Here is a 27918-nt window from a genome sequence, read left to right as displayed (position 1 = left end):
TTCTGAGAGAGCAGTGAGATGCTGCGCTGTCTGTGTCTTGGTTGGGATTTTCAACGACCAACTTCCTTACTCCTGGCCACTGCCCTCCTTGTCACGTCCTATTCCTAAGGTCAAAGCAGAGAACGCCACTGGAATTATTCAAATAGTGTTGCTGTAACACACACCACACATTTCTGAGAACAAAGTTCAGAAAGAAAAATTCATAACTTTTGGTCACGTATTTCCGTCTTTTGTTGTTTGCAATGGGAACTCACATGGCTAGCCCTGAACTCAAGACTCTCCTAGGCCAGTCTCTTGTGTTTCAGGACATGGAGCTTTATTCCCCCCTCCACCCCCCCTTTTTTTTCAGGGTTTCTCTGTGTAGCTCTGGCTGCCCTGGAACCCACTATGTAAACCAGGCTGGCCTCAAACTCACAGAGCTGCCTGCCTCTGCCTCTCACGTGCTAGTATTAAAGGCCTATGGGATCACACCCAGTTTTACTTTTTTAACTTTTATATATGTATGTTTGTAATGTGTATGCTCTTGAGATATCCGGGTATCAGATTCCCCGGAGCCGGAGTAACAAGCAGTTAAGGGCCTCCTTACGTGCATGCTAGAGCCAAAGGCAGGTCCTCTGGAAGAACAGGATGGGCTCCTGGCTGCTGAGCCAGGACTCCAGTCCCCTATTCTCTCTGTCTCTGAAAGCTGGAAGCTAATTCTTGGAACTATAAAGTAAGTTTTCAACAGAAAGGTACTAAAATAAATCCTGAACTCTATCTAGTTCTAATTCTGACATCAGGAGAGTCTTTTGCAAACAAAGTCAAGCTTAGGGATGTAAGTATTTACTACCAATTCTCTTGGTACTTGCGATGTCCAGAGACAGATGAACAGAGGGACATTTACAAGGACACTCAGGAGGAAACCAGGTGCCTTGTGTCAGCATCACCTGCATATTCTTTGTACTGCTGTGGCTGCTGGATCAATGGGTACTACACCCCAAACTCCACATATGCCCACCAATTAGTTAGATTGGGAGTTCGGGGCATAGACGGCTCAATAGGTAAAATGCCCACTGCCAAGCCTGACGACCTGAGTTTGAAGCCAGAATCCACATGGTGGAATGGAGAGAACTGACTGCCTTCAAAATGCCCTCTGATATCCACACGTGTACTGTGCACATGTGCTCATGCACACACATGCAAATAAATAAAATGTAGTGAGTGAAATAAAAACCTGCTTGTGGATCCTAAATTCATATTGCCACAGAGGCACCAGCTGGCTGTAGAAGAAAACTTGTAGGCAGGAATTACAGAAGACGGCTCTCACTGCCACCTTTGCCCTGTCTGGATGTTCTACGGATTGAAGGAGCCAATTCCTACCATGGAGGAGAACTAATTTGGAGAGTTCACAAAGCCTCTGATATAACTGATTAAAAGCTGGGCTGGCAGACAACAAGACTAAAATGAGATAAACACTGAAATTCAACAGTTTGAGATTGTTTGGGGCATTGTGACCTGGCAAAGATCAAACCAGATGCTATTCAATGCTCAATCCATGTCCGCTGAGGATGACCCTGGCCTATCAATAAGAGTTTAAAGACCCAGCCAGCTCTACTGCCACCCAACTCCCTAGTCTGAGAAAATCCACAAGCTGCTGAAAAGATCCAAAGAGGACTCTTGCTGCTCCAGGAGGCAGGGACTGGGAATGCTGCTCAGTGGTTGTGCCTCTCATGTGTAACATGCTGGATTTGAACATCAGCACCAACGCCAAAAGAAAATGCAAAAAAAGCCGGTGGTGGTGGCGCACACCTTTAATCCCAGCACTCAGGAGGAAGAGGCAGGCAGATCTCTGTGAGTTCGAGGCCAACCTAGTCTACAAGAGCTAGTTCCAGGACAGGCTCCAAAGCGCCAAAGAAGCCCTGTCTCCAAAAACTGGAAAAAGAAAAAAGAAATTCAGAATACAGAAGTCAATCCCAGATGGAAAACACATCCAGCAAGTTCAAAACGGATCCTCTAGGTGTCAGAGGGTGAGGTGGAAGCTCACAAGGAAAGCAGAACTGCTCTTCCTAAGTGAAATCAGGCGCACGTACAGTTCAGCACAGTAACAGCAGGAACTCAACCACGGTCAACCTCCAGCTGCTCCTCAGTCAGTACACTAGACAAACTGCACACCAAGTACTGCCCCTGGCAAGGCATTCCAGTTGTAATTTCAGGTGCTTAATATAGAGAACACAGTATTCAGTGTTTTAAAGAGAACAATCACAAGAACACCATCTCTGAGGGATCAGAAAGAGGCTCAGCCAGCTGGTGGTGGTGCACACTTTAATCCCAGCATTCAGAAGGCAGAGACAGGTGAATCTCTGTGAGTTCGAGGCCAGCCTGGGCTACAGAGAGAGTTCCAGGACAACCAGGGCTATACAGAAAAACCCTGTCTCGAAAAATCAAAAAAGCCAAAGAAACAAAGGAAGAAAGGAAGAGGTTTAAAGAATAAAGTTTGCATCTGGGCAGTAGTAGCGCACGCCTTTAATCTAGCACTTGGGAGGCAGAAGCAGGTGGATCTACTTTAACTGGTGAGCCATCTCTCCAGGGCCTTTATTTATTTATTTATTTATTTATTTATTCATTCATTCATTCATTCATTCATTCATTTATTTTTTGCTTTTTCGAGACAGGGTTTCTCTGTGGTTTTGGAGCCTGTCCTGGAACTAGCTCTTGTAGACCAGGCTGGTCTCGAACTCACAGAGATCCACCTGCCTCTGCCTCCCGAGTGCTGGGATTAAAGGCGTGCGCCACCACTGCCCGGCTCCTATTTATTTTTTTTGTGACAGAATCTTTTAGGGGGGGCTTTTCGAGACAGGGTTTCTCTGTAGCTTTGGAGCCTGTCCTGGAACTAGCTCTTGTAGACCAGGCTGGCCTCTAACTCACAGAAATCCGCCTACCTCTGCCTCGAAGTGCTGGGATTAAAGGCTTGCACCACCACCGCCTGTCTCATAAATTAGTTTTTAAATGGAAATTTTAAATCTTTAAATGGATTTTTAAAGATTTATTTATTTATTACGTATACGTATTTATTTATTATGTATACAGTGTTCTGCCTGCATTCTGTACACCAGAAGAGGGCATCAGGTCTCATGGATGGTTGTGAGCCATCGTGCAGTTGCTGGGAATTGAACCAGGTTCTCTGGAAGAGCAGCCGTGTTCTTAATCACCGAGCAATCTCTCCAGCCCGAAATCTCAAATTTTCAAAAAAATTAAGAGAAAAAGCTACAGATGCATCCTCCTAAAGCCCCTACTCTCTGAGCTCCAGAGAGAAAGGGTTAACTGCAGCTTGGCAAAGCTGACACATTTTGGAGTGAGCATATTAGTTCAACAATGAGGGAGATGAGCAAAAAAACAGGCTGCCCTGGGCAGCAGTCTCCCTGAAATAGGCTTCATTTAATTTTAATTTCTTCTGCTCTCCAGCTTCTCTCTTTGAAGCAGCTCTTGATTAGTTTCTTTTTAACTACCATTTAATTAGGAAACATAATTAGAATACTTATTTGATATCAGTGATGAGAGTTCTTTTCATTTTTCTTTGATCTAGTTTTGAAAAACCAAAAGCTGAGGGGAGAAATGAAGAGAGTGCTGAAAAACTGAAAGATCTCTTCTTCCTAAGTGCTAGATGTGTTATAAAGTCCACAAGCAGCATGAGCACAGTCACTTGAACAAAGCAAGCAGGAAAGCTCTGTCTGCGGAATCGACCTTCTATCCTAGTTACACTCAACTATCAGCCTGACACAGCCTGGAGTCAGTCAGCGGAGAGGAGAGTCTGGATGGAGGAACTGCCTAGATCAGACTGGCTTGAGTGCTCACACAGGAGGACCCAGCCCACCGTGGGCAGCACCATTTCTAGGCAGGTGGTCTTGAGCTGTACGAGAAAGGAAACTAAGGGTCTAAGAAATGGCCTAGCAATTACTAGTTGTGCTGGGTGTGGTGCCAGACACCTGTAATCCTAGCCCTTGGGTGGCAGAAGCAGGTGGTTCTCTGTGAGTTAAAGGCCAGGCTGGTGCAAGTCCCAGGCCAGCCAGAGTTACATAGCAAGATCCTGTCTTTCAAAAAAAAGCACTAGCTGTTCTTCCGCAGGACCCAAGTTTGGTTCTTAGCACCCATACAGGGGGACTCACAACCATCCGTAACTCCATGGGGACTGAAGTCCCCTTTTTGGCTTCCCCAGACACCAGCACACACAGCAGACACACATAATGTGAAAACAGCAGAGGAGGAAACCAGCCACACACAAGTGGGGGAGCGAGCCACCAAGCAGTGTCCTCCACGGTTTCTGCCTTTGAGGTCCTACTTGAGTTCCTGTCCTGTCTTCTCTCAACAACGGACTGCAGCCCGGAAGCGTAAGCTACATAATATGTATCATGTGTACACGCTACATATATGTACACTGCATACTATGTAGTGCAAGCTACTTAAATCTCCTTGCCTAAATGCTTTTTGTGCAGAGTGTTTTTTTTTTTTTTTTTTTTTTTGGTTTTTTCAAGACAGGGTTTCTTTGTAGCTTTGGTGCCTGTCCTGGAACTAGCTCTTGTAGACCAGGCTGGCCTCGAACTCACAGAGATCCGCCTGCCTCTGCCTCCCGAGTGCTGGGATTAAAGGCGTGCGCCAACACCGCCCGGCCTTGTGCAGAGTGTTTTATCCCAGCAACAGAACGAAAACTAAACACCTTCTAAAAGTAAATACCTACTTTCCTTCCTTGGTTTAGCTGTGCACACTGTTCTGAAGTGGTCTCACTCTGCAGCCTTGACTGGCCTCAGGCTCCTGAAGGCTGGGATTACAGACATGCGCTGCTATATACCTAGCGCCTTTCCTCTTAAATATCTTCAAAGGAGACACTATCTCTTGTGCACCCACACACATGCACACACCCATATGCAAAACAATAAAAATTAGCCGGGCGGTGGTGGCGCACGCCTTTAATCCCAGCACTCGGGAGGCAGAGGCAGGCGAATCTCTGTGAGTTCGAGGCCAGCCTGGTCTACAAGAGCTAGTTCCAGGACAGGCTCCAAAACCACAGAGAAACCCTGTCTCAAAAAACCAAAAAAAAATAAAAAATAAAAAAATAAATAAAAATTTAAAATGCAATACATCTGGGGGAGGGTGGGTGGAGAGATGCCTCAGAGGTTAAGAGCATGCTACGGAAGAGTTCAATTTCCAGTACTCGTGCTGAGGTGCTCATAACTACACATAATTCCAGGGGACTGAAGTCCTTTTAAGACCTCCTCAGATACCTGCACTCACATGCATAGACACATAATTAAAATTTTTTAAATTTAAATAAACAAAAACTTAAAAGAGGGAAAGGGGGGGCAAAAACATTTTTTAAAAAAGTAATGTTCATAATAAATTGGAGGGCGAATGGGTAGTGGTGGCGCACGCTTTTAATCCCAGCACTCGGGAGGCAGAGGCAGGAGGATGAATCTCTTGTGAGTTTGAGGCCAGCCTGGTCTACAGAGCAAGTTCCAGGACAGGCTCCAAAAGCTACAAAGAGAAACTGTCTTTAAAAAAAAACAAAAACGAAAACAAAAAAAAAAGAGAGAGAAAAAAAATAATAGAAGGCAAGCTGGGGAAAGTTGGGGAATATCTAAAGAAAAAAAAGAAAAGAACTACTCTTAAGGTTTCTCTCTAATTTCATAAACCTCCCCAAGATCACAGCTATGGATCTTGGGATCACAACCAGGTTTTTGGTCGTTTTTGTAGAATGTAGCCCTGGTTGGTTGGCTATACAGATCAGGCTAGCCTTGACCTCACAGAGATCCACTTGTCTTTGCCTCCAGAGCACTGGGATTGAAGGTTTGCACTACCACACCCTACTCAAAGCAGGTTTGAATGACTCCAAAGTTCATACTTTTTCCAGGGGGCTGCAGTCTCTTTTCACAATACTTGGCTTGGAAAGTTAATGGTAAAGGCTGATTCTAACTGTCAGAGATAGACTGTCTCCTGACCCGGATCTTTTGTTTTTTACCTGCCGCCTCCAAACTAACTCATTTTCATGGAATGCTAGATTTGATAAGCTAATATAATTTGCTGACTTAAACCATACCCTGTAATAGAACACCTTTCCCCCTGGAGGGGGGGCAGGGTCACTCCCAAAGATTTAGGGAAAGGGGAATTATTACACTGCGGTACCATAACTAAAACAAAGAACTTCCTGGCAAACAGGATTTTCTTGGTTTTCATGCTTGTGGTTGAACACCGGGGCCTGCGACATAGCAAGCACGTGCTCCACGGCTGAGCTACACCCCAGCTCATGGCGAAGTTCTGCAAACAGATCACAGTTTGTCGGAGGACAAAACCCATTTAAAAAAACAGAAATGATTGACACTAAGCAGGGCAACAATTTCACAGAGAAAAACAGAGCAATTACAGGATGAACAAAGAAAGCAGCGTACTTTCACTTCTGAAATGACTGACATTCAGCACTTTCATCTGATGGGGATTTTTTTCCTGAGAGGCCTGTGCTGTGCCTCCTCCAACTTCCACTTCCTCTTCCTCAGCTATTCCTTTCTTGGGAATAGCTGGCTTAAACAAGGCCGTTATTAGATCTGCTGTGAGTTACAGCAACAGAACATAGTCATAAAATGAAATTTGGCAAACTTCCTTTTCTGCCACATTCTTGTGATTTTTTTTTCATGCTGGTAAAGAACAAGAAGCTAGATCTTTTTTAAATCTAAAACTCACCCCCAGGCAAACTGCTAAGCATTTAATCCTTTGCAAAACCACCTCTAAAACAGAAGAATAAATAAGAATGTATCCAAAGGTTATGACCTTCCACCTTTATCTCAGTTTTCACTGGGGGAAAGGAGGAAGTTAAGAGCCGCCAGTTACAGCTAATGACAAGCTGGTTATAACAAAGTCTGGCTTTAAACAGCAGACTACCACACGGTCAGACAATTACACACCCACAAAAGTACACATATGCATATAGAGAGACAGACAGAGATACGGACAGACAGACGGTGGGGGTTAGCAGCAGACAAATAACATGAACAAAATAAATTATTCACCGTGGCTGGCTTACAGATGTACTGATTTGGGGGCGGGGACGACACTCAAATATCCGAACCATTTCTTTTTTTCTAGTAACAAACGACAGCAATTACTTAGAGTAAGGCTACATGGCGGCCTGTAACGGTAGTCCCTGTACCCGGGAGGCAGCGGCAAAAGCATCACCCCGAGTTTGCGGACAACCTGCTCTACATGGCAAGTCCCAGGCCAGCCAGAACTACACAGTGAGAATCTGTCTCAAAAACCAAAAGGCCCTGGAAAGATCCTAAGCACAAGAGGTGCCGTCGTATCCAACAAGCAGCACATACTCTCCAAGAAGCAACATCAGTTTGTTGAAGCGTTGAGCTACTTCATTAAGTTAACAAAGGCACAAGAAGATTGACTCTAATAAAACCTACGGATTATTTGCGGCAATAGACACCGAATAAGCCAAAAAATTATCACATCGCTAGTAACACAGGATTTATAAGGAGAGTTTATATCTTTACAACATAATTATATACATGGCTTGAATAGCCTGGTGAACTTCCTCATTGACCGTGAACTACAACTAAATGCTTTATTAGTTTATTATTAGTCACGTTGTTCAGACACCTTGATAAGTAACGTTCCTCTAAACTGCGGTTTCTAGATTGCTCTGCGTTGTACTATTGAGACCCACCGTTCAAAATGTCCTTTGTCCCCCATCGTGCCTGAAGCACACGAATGGTACACCACACTGAACTTTATGTAATGAAAGTAATGCATGTCTCCGACCCTTAACATCTGAGCACCCACCCTAGTAAATGACAAAGGCAAAAACCAATCGCTAGGCAGATTCTCAATGTCTTAGCCAATAAGAACATGGGGGTGGGGTTAGACTAAGCTCCCGGTGACTTCCCCGCACCCCAGAGACCCAGCTTGTGGGAGACGGGGCAAGAATTGGGCTACAAGGAGCTCATTACCCCCGGTTGTAGCTGTTGTCCTCCTCGTTCTCGCAATCGCTGCAGTGCTCATGGCCGTTTCCGTTCCCTTCCATCATCTGCGGCAGTGAAGGTGCCGGCAGCTTCACTGCTGTCTCACTCTCATCCGCCATCTTGGGTTGCGAGAGCCCGGCTCCGCGCCCCGCTACATGGATGGCTCCTATTGGACAGGGGTGAAATGCACTGTATTCTGGGTTTTGTAGTTTTTGTGAAGAAATCTGACACTAAGGGCTGCTCGTTTTCAAGAAAATGGACAGAAGTGGACTACAAAACCCAGAAATCATGAAGGGACTCCTTGGGAGGAGTGGGCAGCAATTCCGGAAACCCCTAGGTTCAGCCGCGCTCCCAGGCGAAGAGGTCCCCACACCTTGTAGGGTGGGTCGCAGGGCATGCTGGGACTTGCAGTTCCTTGTTGACTTAGCGTTTCAGCGTTTCGCGAGTGATAGGTTGCAAAGTCCAAGGTTTTCAAATCACCGCATCCTTAATAGGCACCAGATACCAGGTGAGCCGTTATCGGCTGCCGTTAAGGACCGTTACCATTCCTGGGTAAGTGGAAGACACCGTGGTCTATGGCTGCGGTTCGCCAAGAGCCCCTTGCCCCTTGGAGAGGGCTTCCTACTAGAAGCCAATTTTGCTCTCGGCTCCCTTAGGCAGACCTGCGTCTTTGGAAACCTAAAACCGGGAGGCAGCGCATTGAGGTGTGTGCAACGCTGACCCAGAGCCAGAAGACTTTGTTGTTTGGAGGCGAGACTTACTACTTCTTGGCTTCTAGTTTTGCACCGAGCTCTTCACATGGTCCGTTTGATTCACCACTAGAGCCTTCCATCACAAGTTTTTTTTTTTTTTTTTTGAGATTATAATTACATCATTTCCCACTTCCTTTTCCTCCCTTTAACCCTACTCCCATATACCCTTCACCTTGTTCTCAAATTGATGGCCTCCTTCTCTTTACAGGGTGCGTGTGTTCCTAAATACAGCCTGCCCAGTACGCATAATATAGAAATATGATTTCAGGACTGGTGTGCTCTTCCATGGGGAAGACGATTTTTTCTCCCACTTTCAGCATGCCTTAGTTGCCTGTAGTTCTTTGTCTAGGATTGAGGCCTCATGAGTTCCCCTACATCCTTAAATGAGCACTTATAAACCAGGCTGTGGGGTAAGGCTTTTTGTGCATATTTATGTATAATTTAACAAGTCTAGAATGTGGATGTCATGAATTTTCTTTCCTTTTTTTTTTTAACACACTGAAAGACATATTCCAGAAAAGTTGGTACATTGCTTGTAGGTGGCAAAATCTGTATATGAATCTGGATCTATCTACTCTATACCCTGTTTAATTCTTTTTGTTTTGTTTGCTTTGTTTTTTTTTAATATTTATTTTTATTTATTATGTATACAGTATTCTGTCTGCAGGTCAGAAGAGGTCACCAGACCTCATTATAGATGGTTATGAGCCACCATGTGGTTGCTGGGATTTGAACTCAAGACCTTTGGAAGAGCAGGCAATGCTCTTAACCACTGAGCCATCTCTCCAGCCCCTTGTTTTGTTTTTTGAGACAGTTCTTTTTCTCTGTAGCTTTGGAGCCTGTCCTATATTCACTCTGTAAACCAGGCTGGCCTCGAACTCACAAAAATCCGCCTACCTCTGCCTCCCTAGTGCTGGGATTAAAGATGTGCACCACCACCATCTGGCTCCCTCTTTAATTCATCGCAACAATCATGTTGTCTGATATAGGCAGCCACCACAGGAAAAACAATTATAGGAAGGCAATTGTAACATCTATCTTAGAATTGCCCAAATGCTTCAGTCCCCTGGGTCTCCGTCCTGTCACTAACTAGTTTAACCATAATCCTGAGACGATAGCCCAAAGATGTAGTCACAGAAATTGCCTATTTGTGTTGAGTATGGTAGGTGGGGAGAGAAGACTAGTTCTTACCATCAAAGAGCTCCTGGCCAAAAAGGGAAATAAATGATCTTTGCCTTTGCAAAACTGAACAAGGGAAGAAACAATTCCCCTCTGACTCAGGGACGGAAAACAAAATAAAACCCAGAGCTAAATATAGCCAGCTCCTCTTGCATTAGTGGCAGGCCCAGAAAAGTAAATAGATTCCCAAACTGCAAACACTGCCCAGACATTTCTGTTTGATTTTGGAAAGCAGTCAAAGCTACCCACTGGTGTAGTAGGGAGCTGCGGGCCTCTTCCCACAGCCCGGCTCATGGCTGCCTGGCTAGCTTATGCCCCAAAATAACGACACACAAACTCTATTCTTTTAAACACTGCTTGGCCCATTTCTGTTCATGTATGTAGCACCCCAAGGTGCGCTTACCGGGAAGATTCTAGCCTACGTCCATCCTGGGTCAGAGCTTCATCGTGTCTGCTCTGGAGAGGAGAGCATGGCGTCTGTCTCTCAGAGGAGCTGCCCTGCATCTGAGCTCACTTCCTCTTCCTCCCAGCATTCTATTCTGTTTACTCCACCCACCTATGTTTTAATCTATGAGGGCCAAGCAGTTTCTTTATTACTTAACCAATGAAATCAACAGATTGATATGACACTCCCACATCACTTCCCCTTTTTCTGTTTAAACAAAAAAAAAGGCTTTAACTTTAACATAGCAAAATTACATATGACAAAACAGTTATATCTATTTTATCTTTTATCATAACAATGGAAAACTATAACTATAACTATCTATCTATTCTTCAACTCCATCAAAGACTCCAGAAGAATACAATATTACCTAAGCAAACAAAAAGTAAGCAATTTTCAAAACTCTAGAAATGACAGAGACATCTCGCTGCCTGGACAGTCACCCAAAGTTTCTCTGTACCGTTGGGGCATCCATCTTCGGCCTACAGGCCCATAGTATCCAGAGACTTTTCCATGAAGCAGGAAATTTCAAAGGTAGTTCAGTCACTATCTGCTAGGTCCTGCAGAATGTCTCGCAGACTCTTTCATAAATCAGGAACCCCAAAAGATCATCTCACCTTTAGGCAAGTTCAGTAGTCCTCTCTCTGTGGGTTCTCTGAGTCCAGTTTATACAATAGTCCAGGCAAGAGCAGTTTCTTGCCCAAATGGCTATCAAACTCCATAAGGTGCCTCTTCGATGCCCATCTTCTTCTTGAAGTAGATTGGTGCTGCCAGGAGCAGAGTGTCTCATTGTCATGAAAAACCCTAAGTTATTAAAACACTTAAAATGCCATATTTTATAATCTTTGAAAGATATGAAGAATGTCTATCTAAAATATAAGCATGCACATCTAGAAAATCTAACATGACTACAAACTTGACTATTATTGATAATTATCCATTAACAACCTATATACATTACATTTTTAAGTGAACTACACAATCACAATACCTTAATCAATATCAGAAATACATATACATATAATAAAATTGACCTTAAATTAATATCAGTAAACCAAGATTCATATCAATGCAAATTATTCACATCTATATCATCTCCCTCTTGAAATGTAAAAGAACATTTATAAACAATATTTGGGAATATGGGCGCAGTTATTTCTCTCCAAACTGCTTCCTGCTGAATGGGGGCGCTGTTAATCAGATATTTCAGGGTATAACCTGTGTGCTAGGTTCATCTCAGTCTGCAGTTGAGCAAAGTAATTTTTTGAGGGTGTTCACAGCAACCTTTCAGGAGGACGTGGTCTATCATACCATATTGGGATAGAAGCAATACACAGGATCTCATCGTCTGTGAAAACAAAAGAAGAAACTCTTTTCCAAAGTATCATATCCTTAGATCCAAATTCTGAAGTCAAGGTATTTTGAAAATATCTATCTTGGATTAGTTCAGCAGCATTTATAAACCGCTGTTAATCAAGTCTTTCATGGTATAACCTGTGTGCTAGGTTCCTCTCAGTCGGCAGTTGAGCAAAGTAATTTTTTGAAGGTGTTCACAGCAACCCTTCAGGAGGACGTGGTCTATCATACCATATTGGGATCGAAGAAGCAATCCAAAGAGTCTCATCCTCTGTGAAAACAAAAGAAGAAACTCTTTTCCAAAGTATCATATCCTTAGATCCAAATTCTGAAGTCAAGGTATTTTGAAAATATCTATCTTGGATTAGTTCAGCAGTATTTATAAACAAATATCTTTTAGCATCTGTTGCTCCTTCCTCAGCATTCAAACAATTCAAAGAGAGCATAATAGCATACAGTATCAAGATTCTCTGTGTAATTTCCATCTTTGTGCAGCTTTATTTTAACTCTATTTTGTTTACTTTTACTTTTACTTTATATTTTCTGTATATCTTCGTCCTGGAATAACTCTTTAGACGAGGCTGTCCTTGAATTCAGAGATCTGTCTGTCTCTGCCTCCCAGGCAGTGGGATTAAAGGCGTGTGCTACCACACCTTGAAGTCTCAGAGGTCAATCTCCCTCTGTCTCCTAAGTGTTGGGATTAAAGGTGTGTACTACCACACCCAACTGCTTTCTTCCTTATTTTTTTTTAGAACTTTTAGCCTGCATATACTTTTAACACACTGTAAACAATTTAGAAATTTTCTTTGTCTTTGAATCTCTCTTTACTGTATATCTCTCTTTTTCTGACCACATGAGTCTTTAATTTACCAAGCAATATCAGTAGGACGAAAGCCGTGGCTTTGACGGCTGGATCCAGCACATTCCTTAGCTTTCCAGCCTCATGGCTGAGGTACCAGCTGTAGTCATGTTTATCACCACAACTCTGGGGCATTTCAAGGTCCTTGCCAGCAAACAAGCTACAACACTCAAATACTCTCTCTGTAGCTGACCTCCTGCCTCAGAGTCAGAGTTTGCCCTGGCAGGATGGCCCACAAAGCCGGCATTTTAAAACAGCACAACTTTTTTCCTGCTATGGCTGAAAACCGAAAAGTATACCTTCAGCTTTTCACCAACACCGTTTTAAGTGTTTCGTGGCAGGACCTCTTAAGTGAGCGCAAGGTTTCACAGCTGAAGCTGAGTCAGGAAGCCTCTCTTAGATGAGAGCACTTGCTTGCCTCTAGCAAGCAGAGCAGACCCGAGAAATTGTTGCTACCAAGAAAACATGCTTTACTCTATTCTTTCCCAAGCTTTCTCAAGCTTTCTGTAGATTCAGTTATCCACGTGGGCGCCATTTGTAGTAGGGGCTGCGGGCCTCTTCCCACAGCCCGGCTCATGGTTGCCTGGCTAGCTTATGCCCCAAAATAACGACACACAAACTCTATTCTTTTAAACACTGCTTGGCCCATTTCTGTTCATGTATGTAGCACCCCAAGGTGCGCTTACCGGGAAGATTCTAGCCTACGTCCATCCTGGGTCAGAGCTTCATCGTGTCTGCTCTGGAGAGGAGAGCATGGCGTCTGTCTCTCAGAGGAGCTGCCCTGCATCTGAGCTCACTTCCTCTTCCTCCCAGCATTCTATTCTGTTTACTCCACCCACCTATGTTTTAATCTATGAGGGCCAAGCAGTTTCTTTATTACTTAACCAATGAAATCAACAGATTGATATGACACTCCCACATCACACTGGGGCTCAGCTGTCACCTGTACTCACCCCTCCAGGACCAAGACTAGTCTTCAGTAGATGGCTTGCCTCACATATGGAAGGCCCTGGACTCACTGTGCACTAACTACTGCATCCAACGTAATACATTTTGTGTGTGTGTGTGTGTGTGTGTGTGTGTGTGTGTGTGTGTGTGTATGCTTGCACTCTGACCCATGGACCCATCTCACCATATGGAGGCTAACTTTTCTGTTGCCTCCTCTAACTTATATGCTCTGGTAAAGAAGACAGGGGAGGGGACTTGAAGAAAACTGTAAACTGTACTTGTCCCAAAACTCAGTGATGCCCAATTGCAGAACTTGAATGGGAACTTACAACTATAATTCTAATTCCCTGTGTTATTGGATTCGGCACAAACAACAAACATTCAATAAGATGTAGGTTTCTGTGGACCCTGTCACCCTTTTGGGGAGGGGGAGTTGGTTTTTTGAGACAAGGTTTCTCTGTGTAACAGCTCTAGCTGTCCTGGAACTCACTTTGTAGACCATGCTGGCCTCAAACTCACAGAGATCCCTTGCCTCTGCCTCCCAAGTGCTGGGATTAAAGGTTTGCACCACCTCTGCCTGGTGGACCCTGCCGTTCGTAGTTCACAGATTAAGTACAACACTTTGCCTTGCCAGGTGTGATGGCACATGCCTATAATCCTAGCACATAAAGGCAGAGGCAGGAGGAACATAGTAAGTTTGAGGCCTCCTTGAATTCCATAGTCCTCTTCTGGCCTCTGTGGCTACCAACACTCATATGCACAAACCCGAACACAGATACACAGGCATACACATAATTAAAAATATAATCTTTTGGAGAAGATTTTGAGGATAAGCCAGGATCACAAGTTTGAGGTCAACCTGCTTTCTGCTCCTGAGTGCAGGGATTAAAGGCATGTGCCACCATGCCCAACACGACAAATATTCTTACCCACTGAACCATCTCCCCCACTCAGGATGGTGCTTTTGAGGTGCCATAATGAGATTGATAAAACTGTAGGTTGGGGGATGAGGAACATGTTGAGATTGAAAGCAAGGTTGGTGGTACAGGCCTGTCATCCCATCTGCTGAAGATACCGAGGCGGTAGAGCAACATCAGCCTGCCAACTTAGGGAAACACTGTGGAAAAGTAAAAGATACAAAGAGAACTAGAGATAGCTCAGGGCAGAGTAATTATCTAGCATGCCTGAGATTCTGGGTTCAATCCTAAGTACTACACACACAAACATACAAACACACACACATCCTGGGTTCAATTCTAAGTACTATACACACACACACACACACATCCTGGTTTGATTCTAAGTGCTACACACACACACACAGGGAGAGAGAGAGAGAGAGAGAGAGAGAGAGAGAGAGAGAGAGAGAGAGAGAGAGAGAATAATGGAAAAGCAGGTAGGAATTGGGCAGAAGAGTGGGAGACTTTATCCTAAAGACTTGGAGTCTCTGAAGGAGTTTTAGCTGGGAAGAGATGGGATCATACTTCTGTCGCCTGAAGATTATATTGGAGAGACTGGGAGCTTGGCATAGTTGTGTAGTGTGCTTGTCAACAGTGCACAAAGCCCTAAATTCAATTCCCATCACCACAGAAGTCAGGTGTGGTATTACCTGAGATCCTAGAACTAAGGAGGTAGAAACAGGAGGGCCAGAAATTCAAGGTCACCCTTGACTAGAGAGACCTCCAGGCTGGCTTGGGCTGCGCGACACTCTGTCATTTGTTTGTTTTGGATCTTTGAGATGGGCACTGTGTAGCCCTGGCCATCCTAGAACTTGAAGTGTAGACCAGGCTGACCTTGAACTCACAGAGATTAATTTCCCTCTACCTCCTGAATGCTGAGATTAAAGGTTTAGGCTGCTATATCCAGCTGAGGCTCTGTCTTTAAAAAAAAAAAAAAAAAAAAAAAAACTATGCTGTCACTTAGTAATCTTAGTCAGAGGGTTTCTTCCCTCTGTAGAGCAAGGCTAATCATCTGGACATGAGGTGACGAGTTGGACATAGCCTTCAATAGCTAGCTCACCTTCTGGAAGGGACCCTTGTTTCTTCCTGAGTCACAGTCCTGACATGAGATCCAAAGAACAGTGGGCCTTTTGTTCGCTCAGGGTTGTGGATTTAAGAATATAACAGGTGTTCCCTGCACTTTCAAATAATAAGTTAGGGGCTGGCAAGACAACGTGGCTCAGAGGGTAAAAGTGATTTCCAGCTAAGCCTGGAGCATGCATTCCGTACCCAGACCGTAGCTACAATGGAAGGAGAGAACTGACTCTTGGAATTTATGCTGTGACCTCCACATACGCACATGGAACAGGAGATGAAGTTGAGGATGCATATCTGGGGCGGTGTTGTGGAAAAAGTCTTTGGTGGGGCGGGGGGAACCAAACTTTAACATTCTAAAAAATTTATTTTTAGCCACATCCCTTTAATCCCAGCACTCTGGAGGCAGAGGCAGGTGGATCTCTGGGTTCAAGGCTAGCCTGGTGTCAGTATGGACAGATATACACATAGAAATCTTGTCCTGACAATTCTACCAAAAGCAATCTATATATTCAATGCAATCCCCATCAAAATTCTTCACAGATCTGGAGAAGACAATAATCAACTTAATATGGAAAAACAAAAAACCCAGGATAGCCAAAACAATCTTATACAATAAAGGACTGTCTGGAGGCATTACCATCCCTGACTTCAAACTCTATTACAGAGCTACAGTATTGAAAACAGCTTCGCCGGGCGGTGGTGGCGCACGCCTTTAATCCCAGCACTCGGGAGGCAGAGGCAGGCGGATCTCTGTGAGTTCGAGACCAGCCTGGTCTACAAGAGCTAGTTCCAGGACAGGCTCCAAAGCCACAGAGAAACCCTGTCTCGAAAAACCAAAAAAAAAAAAAAAAAAAAAAAAAAAAAAGAAAACAGCTTGGTGTTGGCATAAAAACAGAGAAGTCGACCAATGGAATCGAATTGAAGACCCTGACTTTAACCCACAAACCTATGAACACCTGATTTTTGATAAAGGAGCTAAAAGTATACAATGGAAAAAAGAGAGCATCTTTAACAAATTGTGCTGGCAAAACTGGATGTCAATCTGTAGAAGAATGAAAATAGATCCATGTCTATCACCATGCACAAAACTCAAGTCCAAATGGATTAAAGACCTCAATATCAGTCCGAACACACTGAACCTGATAGAAGAGAAAGTGGGAAGTACTCTACAACACATGGGCACAGGAGATCACTTCCTACGTGTAACCCCAGCAGCACAGACATTAAGGGCAACATTGAATAAATGGGACCTCCTGAGACTGAGAAGCTTCTGTAAAGCAAAGGACACTGTCACTAAGACAGAAAGGCAACCCACTGACTGGGAGAAGATCTTCACCAACCCCGCAACTGACAAAGGTCTGATCTCCAAAATATATAAAGAACTCAAGAAACTAGACCATAAAAGGCTAATCAACCCAATTATAAAATGGGGCACTGAGATAAACAGAGAATTCTCAAGAGAAGAAGTTCAAATGGCCAAAAGACACTTAAGGTCATGCTCAACCTCCTTAGCGATCAGAGAAATGCAAATCAAGACAACTTTAAGATACCATCTTACACCTGTCAGAATGGCTAAAATAAAAAACACCAACAATAGCCTTTGCTGGAGAGGTTATGGAGAAAGGGGTACACTCATCCATTGCTGGTGGGAATGCAAACTTGTGCAACCACTTTGGAAAGCAGTGTGGCGGTTTCTCAGGAAATTCGGGATCAACCGACCTCTGGACCCAGCAATACCACTCTTGGGAATATACCCAAGAGATGCCTTATCATACAACAAAAGTATATGCTCAACTATGTTCATAGCAGCATTGTTTGTAATAGCCAGAACCTGGAAACAACCTCGATGCCCTTCAATGGAAGAATGGATGAAGAAAGTATGGAATATATACATATTAGAGTATATGCTAGGATGTTTGCACGGTACTTTCTTGTTAGCATCCTGTCCTTTTGGTCTGTATCGTCTGCTATCTTGTCTGAGCAGGGCAGGCTTCATTCAGTGATTTGTCCAAAGTCTCTGCTGCTTAGTATAGAGTTGAAACTTTACCATAGGATGTTTTAACCCAGAGCTGGGTGGAAGAATCCTGTGACTTTCCCTCCCTCTTTCACAGGGTAGCATTTGATGACAAGTGGGTCTATAAAGGTGACATGGCCAAGTTACAAAGGCTGTGTTTCTGGTTAAGGAGTTGGACTTTGTGAGGACCTAGGTTTCGAATATGGGTTTCTTTTTTTCTTTTTTCTTTTTCTTTTTCTTTTTTTTTTTTTTTGAGACAGGGTTTTTCTGTGTTACAGTCCTAGGTGTCCTGGAACTAGCTCTGTAGACCAGGCTGGCCTCAAACTCACAGAGATCTGCCTGCCTCTGCCTCCGGAGTGCTGGGATTAAAGGCGTGTGCCACCACCGCCCTGCTCGATTATGGGATTTTTGGGGATTTGTGGGTTTTTTCGTTTTTTCTTTTTGGTTTTTCGAGACAGGGTTTCTCTGCAGCTTTGGAACCTGTCCTGGAGCTAGCTCTTGTAGACGAAGCTGGCCTCAAACTCACAGAGATCCGCTTGCCTCTGCCTCCTGAGTGCTGGAAATAAAAGGCGTGAGCCACCAACACCCACCTATTTGGGGGGGGGGCGTTGTTTGTTTGCTTGTTTGTTTGTTTAGGGGTTTTTGTTTTTTGAGACAGGGTTTCTCTGTGTAGACCTGGCTGTCCTGTAACTCACTGTGTAGACCAGGCTGGCCTCAAACTCAGAGATCTGCCTGTCTCTACCTCCCAAGTGCTGGGATTAAAAGCATGTGTCACCACCGCCTGGCTTGACTATGTTTTTGTTTTTTTTTAGCAGTCTTTTTTTTTCTCCTCCTCCTTCTCCTCCTCCTCCTCGTCTCCTCGTCCTCTTCTTCTTCTTCTTCTTCTTCTTCTTCTTCTTCTTCTTCTTCTTCTTCTTCTTCTTCTTCTTCTTCTTCTTCTTCTTCTTCTTCTTCTTCTTCTTTTTTTGAGACAATGTCAGCCTGGTCTGGATGGAACTTATTGGGTAGCCCAGGTTGGCCTTCAAATCATGAACCTCCTGCCCAGCCTCCTGAATATTGGGATTACAGACAGTTGCCATACCCAGCTGTGGAAGCTTTTAAATAAAGAATGGATATTAGGGCCGGGCGGTGGTGGCACACGCCTTTAATCCCAGCACTTGGGAGGCAGAGGCAGGCGGATCTCTGTGAGTTCAAGACCAGCCTGGTCTACAAGAGCTAGTTCCAGGACAGGCTCCAAAACCACAGAGAAACCCTGTCTCGAAAAACCAAAAAAAGAAAAAAAGAATGGATATTAATGATATTTGCAAAGTGTGGTATCAATTTAATTGTGTATTAATTTTTATCTAAAATAAGCATGGAAAGTAAATTCAGTTTTAGGAAGTTGAGGTCAAAGGCATCACTGCTGTGACTCACAGGGCTCTTCTTCCTGTGGACAAGGCTGGAAGCAGTGTTATTTGCTAGGATAGATGCTAAGGGCACAGAGTGGGCAGAGACACAGTCGCTGTCAGGGTGGGAGGGGATCATTGCCTAAGCCAATGGGGCCAACCCAGGGGTTATTGTCACTTTCTTGATTAATGGGCAGCAACTGAGTTGAAAGACTTCTTGATGGCATCACCTCAGAACTACAAAACTTGGGGGCTAAGGAGGTGGTCCCTTGGTATGAGCACAGGTGTGGCTGCAGGCATCTGTGACCCAGCCCTGTGGTGTGTGGAGAGACTGTCCAAAGGGAAAAGGGGAATCTTGATGGAGCGGGACACCAGATGTCTTCATCTGGCCTCCAAGGGGATGTAAACACACACACACACACACAGGAGGGGGAGACAGACAGACAGACTATGCCTTTCAACCTTTTCCGGCACTGAAGGTCCTGGCAGGTTGGACCACAGGACCATAGATCCAATCTTAGAATGCAAGGACCTCCCTGGCACACAAATAGTTCTCAGTATCATAAGCAAGATACCTGGGTTTTTCTCATGCACTATCCCTTGACAAAAACTAGATAACTAGCCAGGAGTGGTGGTGCACACCTTTAATCCCAGCACTTGGAAGGCAGAGGCAGAGGCAGAGGCAGATGGTTCTTTGTGAGTTCGAGGCCAGCCTGGTCTACAGAGCAAGTTCCAGGACAGGCTCCAAAGCTACAGAGAAACCCTCTCTCGAAAACGAAAAACAAAAAAACAGCTAGATAATTAAGCAAGTGCCAATGACAGGGCAGGCATTTCCTGTTCTTGTCAAGACCGGCTACCATTACTGAGGGGTGTAGGTACCCTCTGATAGGTCAGGAGTAAAAAAGGCTAAGAACCACAGGGCAAGTCTATCTGCAAGCCGATTGTTGAGGGAGACCGGGACATTAGAGCTGCTTTATAGAGATTTATTCTTCCTGGCTCCTGACTTGGAGCCAGGAGAAGCTGATTCCCGAGGAGGAGCTTTCTACTGTCTTGACGCAGGGAGCTACTTCCTTCTGTGGCTGTTACAGTGCCTTGTTCCTGTAAAGACCCCTCACTCCTGCTCACGCAAGCAAAGTTAAATTCAGGGAGTCCAAAGAAAAGAAAAAGTATATCAAAGTAGGAGGGGCTTTATCAGGAAGAAGATAGGTTTCTTCAGGCAGAGGGCTGGCAAGGTGGCTCAAAGGGAAAGAACTCTCTACCATATCTGAAAACCTGAGTTCAGTCCCCAGAATCCACGGGGCAGAAGGAGAGAACCTACTCCCACCGTTGTCTTCAGACCTTGAAAGCACACACACACACACACACACACACACACACACACACACACACCAAGTAGCTAAAGAAAGCTTATGTTTGAATTTGTCAAATAATTTTTTTTTTTTTTTTTTTTGGTTTTTCGAGACAGGGTTTCTCTGTGGCTTTTTTGGAGCCTGTCCTGGAACTAACTCTGTAGACCAGGCTGGTCTCGAACTCACAGAGATCCGCCTGCCTCTGCCTCCCGAGTGCTGGGATTAAAGGCGTGCGCCACCATCGCCCGGCCAAATAATTTTTTTAACTGGAGAGGGAGTGAGTTCTAAGGCACTGGGCAGGACATGTCTACGTCTAGACAGTAGAGGGTGTGGTGTACAGGAGCTCAAGCAATGTCAGGATGTGTGAAGCAAGAGGACCATTGAATTATAAGATGAGTTCTAGCCGGGCCATGGTGGCGCACGCCTTTAATCCCAACACTCGGGAGGCAGAGGTAGGCCTAGCATATGAATGAACACAAAAAGGCCTAGAATGGACCGAATAATTGGTAATTAGTTTAATTAAAATTAATGATTTCGACTCATTAGATTATGATATAATGAACTCTGTGAGTTTGAGGCCAGCCTTGTCTACAAGAGCTAGTTCCAGGCACAGGAACCAAAAGCTATGGAGAAACCCTGTCTCGAAAATCAAAAAAAAAAAAAAAAAAAAAAAAAAAAAAAAAAGTTGAGTTCTATTTGCAAATTCAAGGCCAGCCTGGCTGCATAGCAACTCTGTTGGGGATGGGTAGGAGAATAGACACCATTCATTTGGAGACGCAGCATAAGTCATCTTGGCCATAGAAGGCAAGGAGAAAGTTCCAGGAATTTAACAGGCAGGATTTTAACAGCAGGCACAAACTGTCTTTTTTTTTTTCTTTGGTTTTTCGAGACAGGGTTTCTCTGTAGCTTTGGAGCCTGTCCTGGAACTAGCTCTTTTTTTTTTTTTTAATATTTATTTATTATGTATACAATATTCTGTCTGTGTGTATGTCTGCAGGCCAGAAGAGGGCACCAGACCTCATTCCAGATGGTTGTGAGCCACCATGTGGTTGCCGGGAATTGAACTCAGGACCTTTGGAAGAGCAGGCAATGCTCTTAACCACTGAGCCATCTCTCCAGCCCTGGAACTAGCTCTTGTAGACCAGGCTGACCTCGAACTCACAGAGATCCGCCTGCCTCTGCCTCCCGAGTGCTGGGATTAAAGACTTGCGCCACCACCACCACCTGGCCACAAACTGTCTTTTTTCCCCATTCCCTAATTCTTTCCATAATTTATTCATTTTATTTATTTATTTGTCCTGGGGATTGACGTTGGGACTATAGACCACTAGCGACATCCTTAACACTTTTATTTTGAGATGGAGTCTCGATAACTTACTCAGGTTGACTCTGAACTCACTCTAGCCCAGGCAGGCATTGGCCTTTGCTTCTCCTGCCTCAGTTTCCCAAGCTGCTGGCATTACAGGTCTGAGTCACCAGGCCAAGTACACTAATCTTTTAACCACCCATCTCTTCCCCTCTTTTGTGTGTGTTGCTTTGAGACAGAGTTCCATGTGACCAAAACTGGCCTGATTGCCGCAGCTCACGAAGCTGATCTTGGAATTCCCAATCCCTCTGCCTCAGTCTCCAGAGTGCCAAGACCTTGGGCCTTCTGCATCTTCAGCTAAGTGCATTCCCCTATAACTCACTTAGAGCTGATGCGGAAGAGTGCTGCTTACTGGCTTGCTTCTCATGACTTAGTCTGCTTTTTGTGAGCCATCATGTGGTTGCTGGGAATTGAACTCAGAACCTCTGGAAGAACAATCAGTGCTCTTAACCTCTGAGTCATCTCTCAAACCCAAGGCGGGTCCTGTGCGTTGGCCGGGAACTTAGTCTGCTTTTTTATAGACCTTAGACATGCTAGTCTATGTAGGTGTACAAAAGAGTTCCACAATAGCTCGGAATGGAGTATCCAAAGATTTATTTATTTGGGGATAAACTCACAGAAAGGGTAGTGATCTGCAGTTCTTTGAAAGCAGAGTTTTGATAATAGTAGCCCCTAAATTTTATCTTCCTCCTGTCCCATATCAGGTGACTCCTTATATGAGACAGAAACTCTGCATTTTTCTTTTAACAACATGCTTGGATTTAGAGAAGGATAGCCACTGTCCAACTCCAAAGCCAGCTTTGATTTTTAATAAATGGTGACTACTATTATCTGTATGTCTATAAGATCTTACCCTGTAGATTTCTCTTTCTTGGTGATTCTCTTTATCAATGGGTTCTCCTTTTCAAACCGAATCTTTATTAATTTTGATGGTATCCATAGCTTTTCTTCTACTGTGGACACAAGAGCGAAACCCCTTCCCCAACATAGTACATCTCCTGGTTTCCATTCTGAGGTTAACACATCCTTGAAATACACCAGCTGATTTAATTCAAAAGTTTTTTCTATTATCCAATGTCTCTCTGCTGCCATTGTTCCTTTCTCATTAGCATTAAGAAAATTCAAGATTACTAAAACATTATGCAATCTATTTCTGGGGGTATTTTTCATCCTTTTCTGTTTGTTTAACGTATCCTTTATAGTTCAATTTGATCTTTCTATAACTGTCTGACCTGTAGGATTGTGTGATATACCTGTAATATGCTTTATATTATAATAAACAAAAAACCAGTTTCATCTTCTTAGAGACATATGCTGGACCATTGCCTGTCTTTATTTGTGCAGGTATACCCATGATGGCCATAACTTCCAGTAAATGTGTGATTATCGAATTAGCCTTTTCCAAACTCAAAGCAGGTGACCATTGAGAACTTGAATGGGTGTCAATGGTGTGGTGTACATATTTTAATTTTCCAAATTCTACAAAGTGGAACACATCCATATGTCTACCTGATTCCATTCTTTTGGGTACCCTTTGGGTTGCTTCCTGCAGGTGTTTTTTTTTTTAATTTATTTTTTTTTATGAAGAACAAGTAGGATATCTCATTATAATCTCCTTAGCTTGCTGCCATGTAAAAGAAAAGTCCCTTTTTAAACCTTTCCTATTGATATGATGTTTTTATGAAATTCTGAGGTCTTCAACACATTTCCAATCAATAATCAATCAATTTCTGCATTACCTTGTGTTAGAGAACCTGGCGTGCTGGTATGGGATCAGATATGTGTTATATATATGGGACAAAGCCTATACCTGATTATATCTTGAACCTGCATAATTAATGAAGTCAGTTCTGTATCATATGGTATAAACTCAGTGGTTTCAATATGCAAATATTGTGAATCAGTATCTATTTTGAGAGGTTCTTTAAAATCCCACAGTACCTTGAGAATAGCACATAATTTTGACTTTTGGACAGAATCATAAGGGCTTTGTTCCATTTTACTTAAACCTTCTGATTTGTAACCTACCTTCCCTGATTTATTTGCATCAGTATAGAATGTAGGGGCTCAAGATCAAAAACACTGATGACAACTTATGCTGGAGAGGTTGTGGGGGAAAGGGAACCCTTCTGCATTGCTGGTGGGAATGCAAGCTGGTACAACCCCTTTGGATGTCAGTGTGGCAGTTTCTCAGAAAACTAGGAAACAATCTTCCTCAAGACCCAGTAATGCCACTTTTGGGTATATATCCAAAGGATACTCAATTGTGCCACAAGCACATGAACTCAACTTTGTTTATAGCAGCTTTCTTTGTTATGGCCAGAATCTGGAAGCAACCTAAATGCCCCTCGACCAAAGAATGGATAAGGAAAATGTGGTGTATTTACACAGTGGAATACTACACAGCAGAAAAAATAATAACATCTTGAATTTTGCAGGCAAATGGATGGGGGAATGACATAAGCCACGTCTATGCCTATTTTGTCACATAGGCGGAAAATACCTCTTCCCTAGGCGACCTCCTAATTTTCTTCTTTTTTTTTTTTTTTTGGTTTTTCGAGACAGGGTTTCTTGGAGCCTGTCCTGGAACTAGCTCTTGTAGACCAGACTGGCCTCGAACTCCCAGAGATCCGCCTGCCTCTGCCTCCCGAGTGCTGGGATTAAAGGCGTGCGTCACCACCGCCCGGCAAAAATGTGTAGTCCAGGCTGGCCTCGAACTCCAGATCCACCTGCCTCTGCCTCCTTCAGCAAATCCTACCGGCCTGCGCCACCAGAACCGGCTCCTAATTTTCAATAGAAGGAGCAGAATGGCATTAGCATATCCTGACCACTTGATAGGGTGGCGTCAGGTTGTTTTACTATCAAAGTGCCAGGCGACCTCCTCCTGTGTGGAAGGTGCAAACTGAGCCTTGTAAGTTGCTCAGATTCTCTGACCAGAAAATGTGGAATATGGGCTGGTATAATTCAGTTCCCACAGGTACCTCTGAAAGTTTGTTGGTTATTTTGTGTTTTTATACCACCTGAATGGTTGATGACTGTTTTTTATAGTACCTTATAATATCCTTCCCAGAAACATGAGTTGGTTTATGTTCCATTTCTGAGACTGCAGGAATATTAATCTGTGTTTTCCATTTTGTAAGCAGAGACTGCTTTTCCATTTCCCAGCTGCCCAGACTTGAATAATCAATCTTCCCTAGAATTGGAGTTAGCCACCCCACCTAAGGTGATTGCTGTGAAGTCAAGCTGGCCAGAATAAAGATAGAGTTAAAAAATAATGAACTGGCCGGGCGGTGGTGGGCGCACGCCTTTAATCCCAGCACTTGGGAGGCAGAGGCAGGTGGATCTCTGTGAGTTCGAGGGCAGCCTGGTCTACAAGAGCTAGTTCCAGGACAGGAACCAAAGCTACAGAGAAACCATGTCTCGAAAAATAAAAATAAAATAAAAAAAAAAGAACTGTTTCAGGTGTTCCAGACATCAAATAAAATGCTCTATAAAGTACAAATGACTGTAGACACAGAGGGAAAACGTGTCAGTAAGGTAAGGAGTATGATGCCACATGCAGAGGAATCTTTCGTTGGTTGGTTAGGCAGACTTTCTTTTTCCCTTGATTTTCTTTTTGTCTTTTGTTTGTTTTTTTTTGTTTTTGTTTTTCGAGATAGGGTTTCTCTGTAGTTTTGGAGCCTGTCCTGGAACTAGCTCGTGTAGACCGGGCTGGTCTCGAACTCACAGAGATCCACCTGCCTCTGCCTCCCAAGTGCTGGTATTAAAGGCGTGCGCCACCACCGCCCGGCTTGATTATTTTAAATTTAGATATAGAAGTCCTGTTTTATGTCACATGTACATATTATGTCTAATACAGAGGGTGCAAGAGAAGAAAAAAGTCAGGTCCAGATCATGATGGCTGGTGTTTTGACATGATCCAAGAGTTCGTTTCTTAGTAGCTTTCCCAGTGGTTCCTCTCCTGAAGACTGCTGTCCTGCCCACTAATCAGGCCCCATCGATATTAGATATCAGATATTGATATCAGATCTTAGCTACCATGGACCTTATAATATTTAATAAGTAATATATATCCTCTGCATGCCCAAAATGTGATGCTGTCCATCAGAGTAACCGAATAAAAATGTTTTTGAAAGAAGTCGTGTCCACAGAACCATGGAGAGATTGTAATTTAGAAGAGAGGTATGGCCAAAATATGGGCCAGCAATCAACTGATTTTGAGCGGAGAAATGGATTAATTTCGAAATATCAGTTACTTCTTGTGTAAAATTAAATTAATGACATTATCCACCGTAAGGACTGTGAGGCCTGAGATAACGTTACACAGTGCTCTTAAAACCTGGTGGATAAAAAGTGCGTGGTTAACTGCTGTGGCTACTGTGGTTACTAGAGCGGAGCCATGGTTTTAACACCTTTCTCTGATCATTTTGTTCCTGAAATGTAAGGTTCGTATCCACTGCTCTAGGGGAAAAAACAGGTGATAAAAATTGCGCCAGGAAGTACATTTCTTCCAGTGACCCTGAAGAAATGTAGTGGAAAAAATGGTGAAGTCTGAGCCTGGACCCGCTAAGGCTCTCTGCAGAGCCCGGCCCGACCACGCCCACCTCCTCCCGTGCAGGCGGCAGACGCTCGGCCCCGCCTTCCGGCCCGGCCCCTTCCGCTGGCTGGACGTCCGGTCGGCGTGCACGCCCGCGCATCCCTCCTGTTCGCAGCGAGCCCCCCAGTAAACGCCGCGGAGATTGGGCTTGCGGCCGAGGCTGAGGCCGAGTCGGAGCCCCGGTAGGTAGCGGCGCGGGCGAAGGGAAGCCGCCAGCCCCGGGAGGGGGCGGGCCCGACGGGTGGCAGCCGCGAGCGCTCGCTTTGTTTCGTCCGGCGGCGCCGCGCGGGGCTGGGGGCCGGGTCTGCGCGGGACCACCGCCGAGCGCGGGATCCCGCGGCCCAGTCTGGTGCATTGTGCGCGCCTTTTTATTTATTTATTTATTTATTTATTTATTTATTTATTTATTTATTTATTTATATAAGCACGTATTTGTAGCTGACCCTGGGGCAAACAAGCGCGTTTATCGTCGTCTTGACAACAAACCTGCGAAATCAAATGTTATTTCCCCTGTACAGCCGTGGAACCGGAGTAGCGAAAACGTTTACCACTGGAAAGGGATGGAAAATCAGAGGTTCTGGCCAAAGCCTCTGGGCTTTAGAGCTGTGGGGTCGGATTCAGTTTTGATTTTTGAATCTAACCTCTGCCCTTTCCAATAGTATGACCTTCCTGTCCTTGCCTACCCTCAGTTTGCTCATCTGAAAAGTGGGGACGAAACCCACCTCAAGCTCGGTGGTAGATGCAAAAACGGCATCTACCATCTTATTTTCAGACCTTGTTTTTCATAGCTCCCCTCCTCAGAGAAGCTAAAATGGTTGGTTTTCCAAATTCTTTTATTTACTTTAGGCCTGGGGACGGAGCCAATCTCCCACTCAACCCACTAAGTTAAGGGCCTCACAGGAGCATCCAGGCCAGCGTGATCTACATACAGCAAGATTTCGGCCCCAGATGAAAATTTAAATACATAACGCTAAAAAATTGAGGGCCTCAGAGTACCTGACTCCTATTTTTTGCTTCCCAGGGGAGGCAGAGACAGGCATCTCTGGAGTTAACGCTAAGGAGTGTTCACAGCTCCTGTGATGACCCTGCGTTACAGGGACATTATTACCTGGTTACACTTCCCGTTGTGTTTCGGTTTTAAAGGTGATACATTGAAGTTTCGAATGGCATACATTTTGGGTTTTTTGTGCGTGTATTTTAACCCACAGCTTATTTTTTTTTTTTCAATTTTCGAGACAGGGTTTCTCCGTAGCTTTTTGGTTCCTGTCCTGGAACTAGCTCTTTTTTTTTTTTTTTTGGTTTTTCGAGACAGGGTTTCTCTGTGGTTTTGGAGCCTGGAACTAGTTCTTGTAGACCAGGCTGGTCTCGAACTCACAGAGATCCGCCTGCCTCTGCCTCCCGAGTGCTGGGATTAAAGGCGTGCGCCACCACCGCCCGGCTTGGAACTAGCTCTTGTAGACCAGGCTGGCCTCAAACTCACAGAGATTCGCCTGCCTCTGCCTCCCGAGTGCTGGGATTAAAGGTGTGTGTCACCACCTCCCGGCAGGGTGCTGACCAATTTAACTGAATGTGAGGACTGATGGAAAATACGGCAACATGATCGTGCAACAATCAATCCTTAGTTCAGAATCCAACACCAAATAG

The 27918-nt window shown here is 44.3% G+C and overlaps 2 protein-coding genes across 3 annotated transcripts in view; one reads left to right on the top strand and one right to left on the bottom strand.

The window, feature by feature from the left end:
• Positions 1-8132, bottom strand: part of Nmt1 (N-myristoyltransferase 1) — a 39268-nt gene extending 31136 nt beyond the window's left edge. The window contains exon 1 of the mRNA XM_057775337.1: positions 7977-8132. Coding sequence (XP_057631320.1) covers positions 7977-8107 — 131 coding nt within the window. The 5' untranslated portion in view covers positions 8108-8132. The remainder of the gene's footprint in view (positions 1-7976) is intronic.
• A 299-nt stretch (positions 8133-8431) lies between these two features.
• Positions 8432-27918, top strand: part of Dcakd (dephospho-CoA kinase domain containing) — a 40187-nt gene continuing 20700 nt past the window's right edge. The window contains exon 1 of one of the 2 annotated variants that reach the window (XM_057775148.1): positions 8432-8540. The gene's annotated coding sequence lies outside the window, so the exon portion shown is untranslated. Of the gene's footprint in view, positions 8541-26323; positions 26457-27918 lie in introns of those variants that run through there. The other variant, XM_057775146.1, reaches the window with a different exon arrangement.

This window comes from Chionomys nivalis, chromosome 7 (genome assembly GCF_950005125.1).
Source record: "Chionomys nivalis chromosome 7, mChiNiv1.1, whole genome shotgun sequence".
NCBI classification, from domain to species: domain Eukaryota; kingdom Metazoa; phylum Chordata; class Mammalia; order Rodentia; family Cricetidae; genus Chionomys; species Chionomys nivalis.
This window is presented reverse-complemented; position numbering and strand designations above follow the sequence as displayed.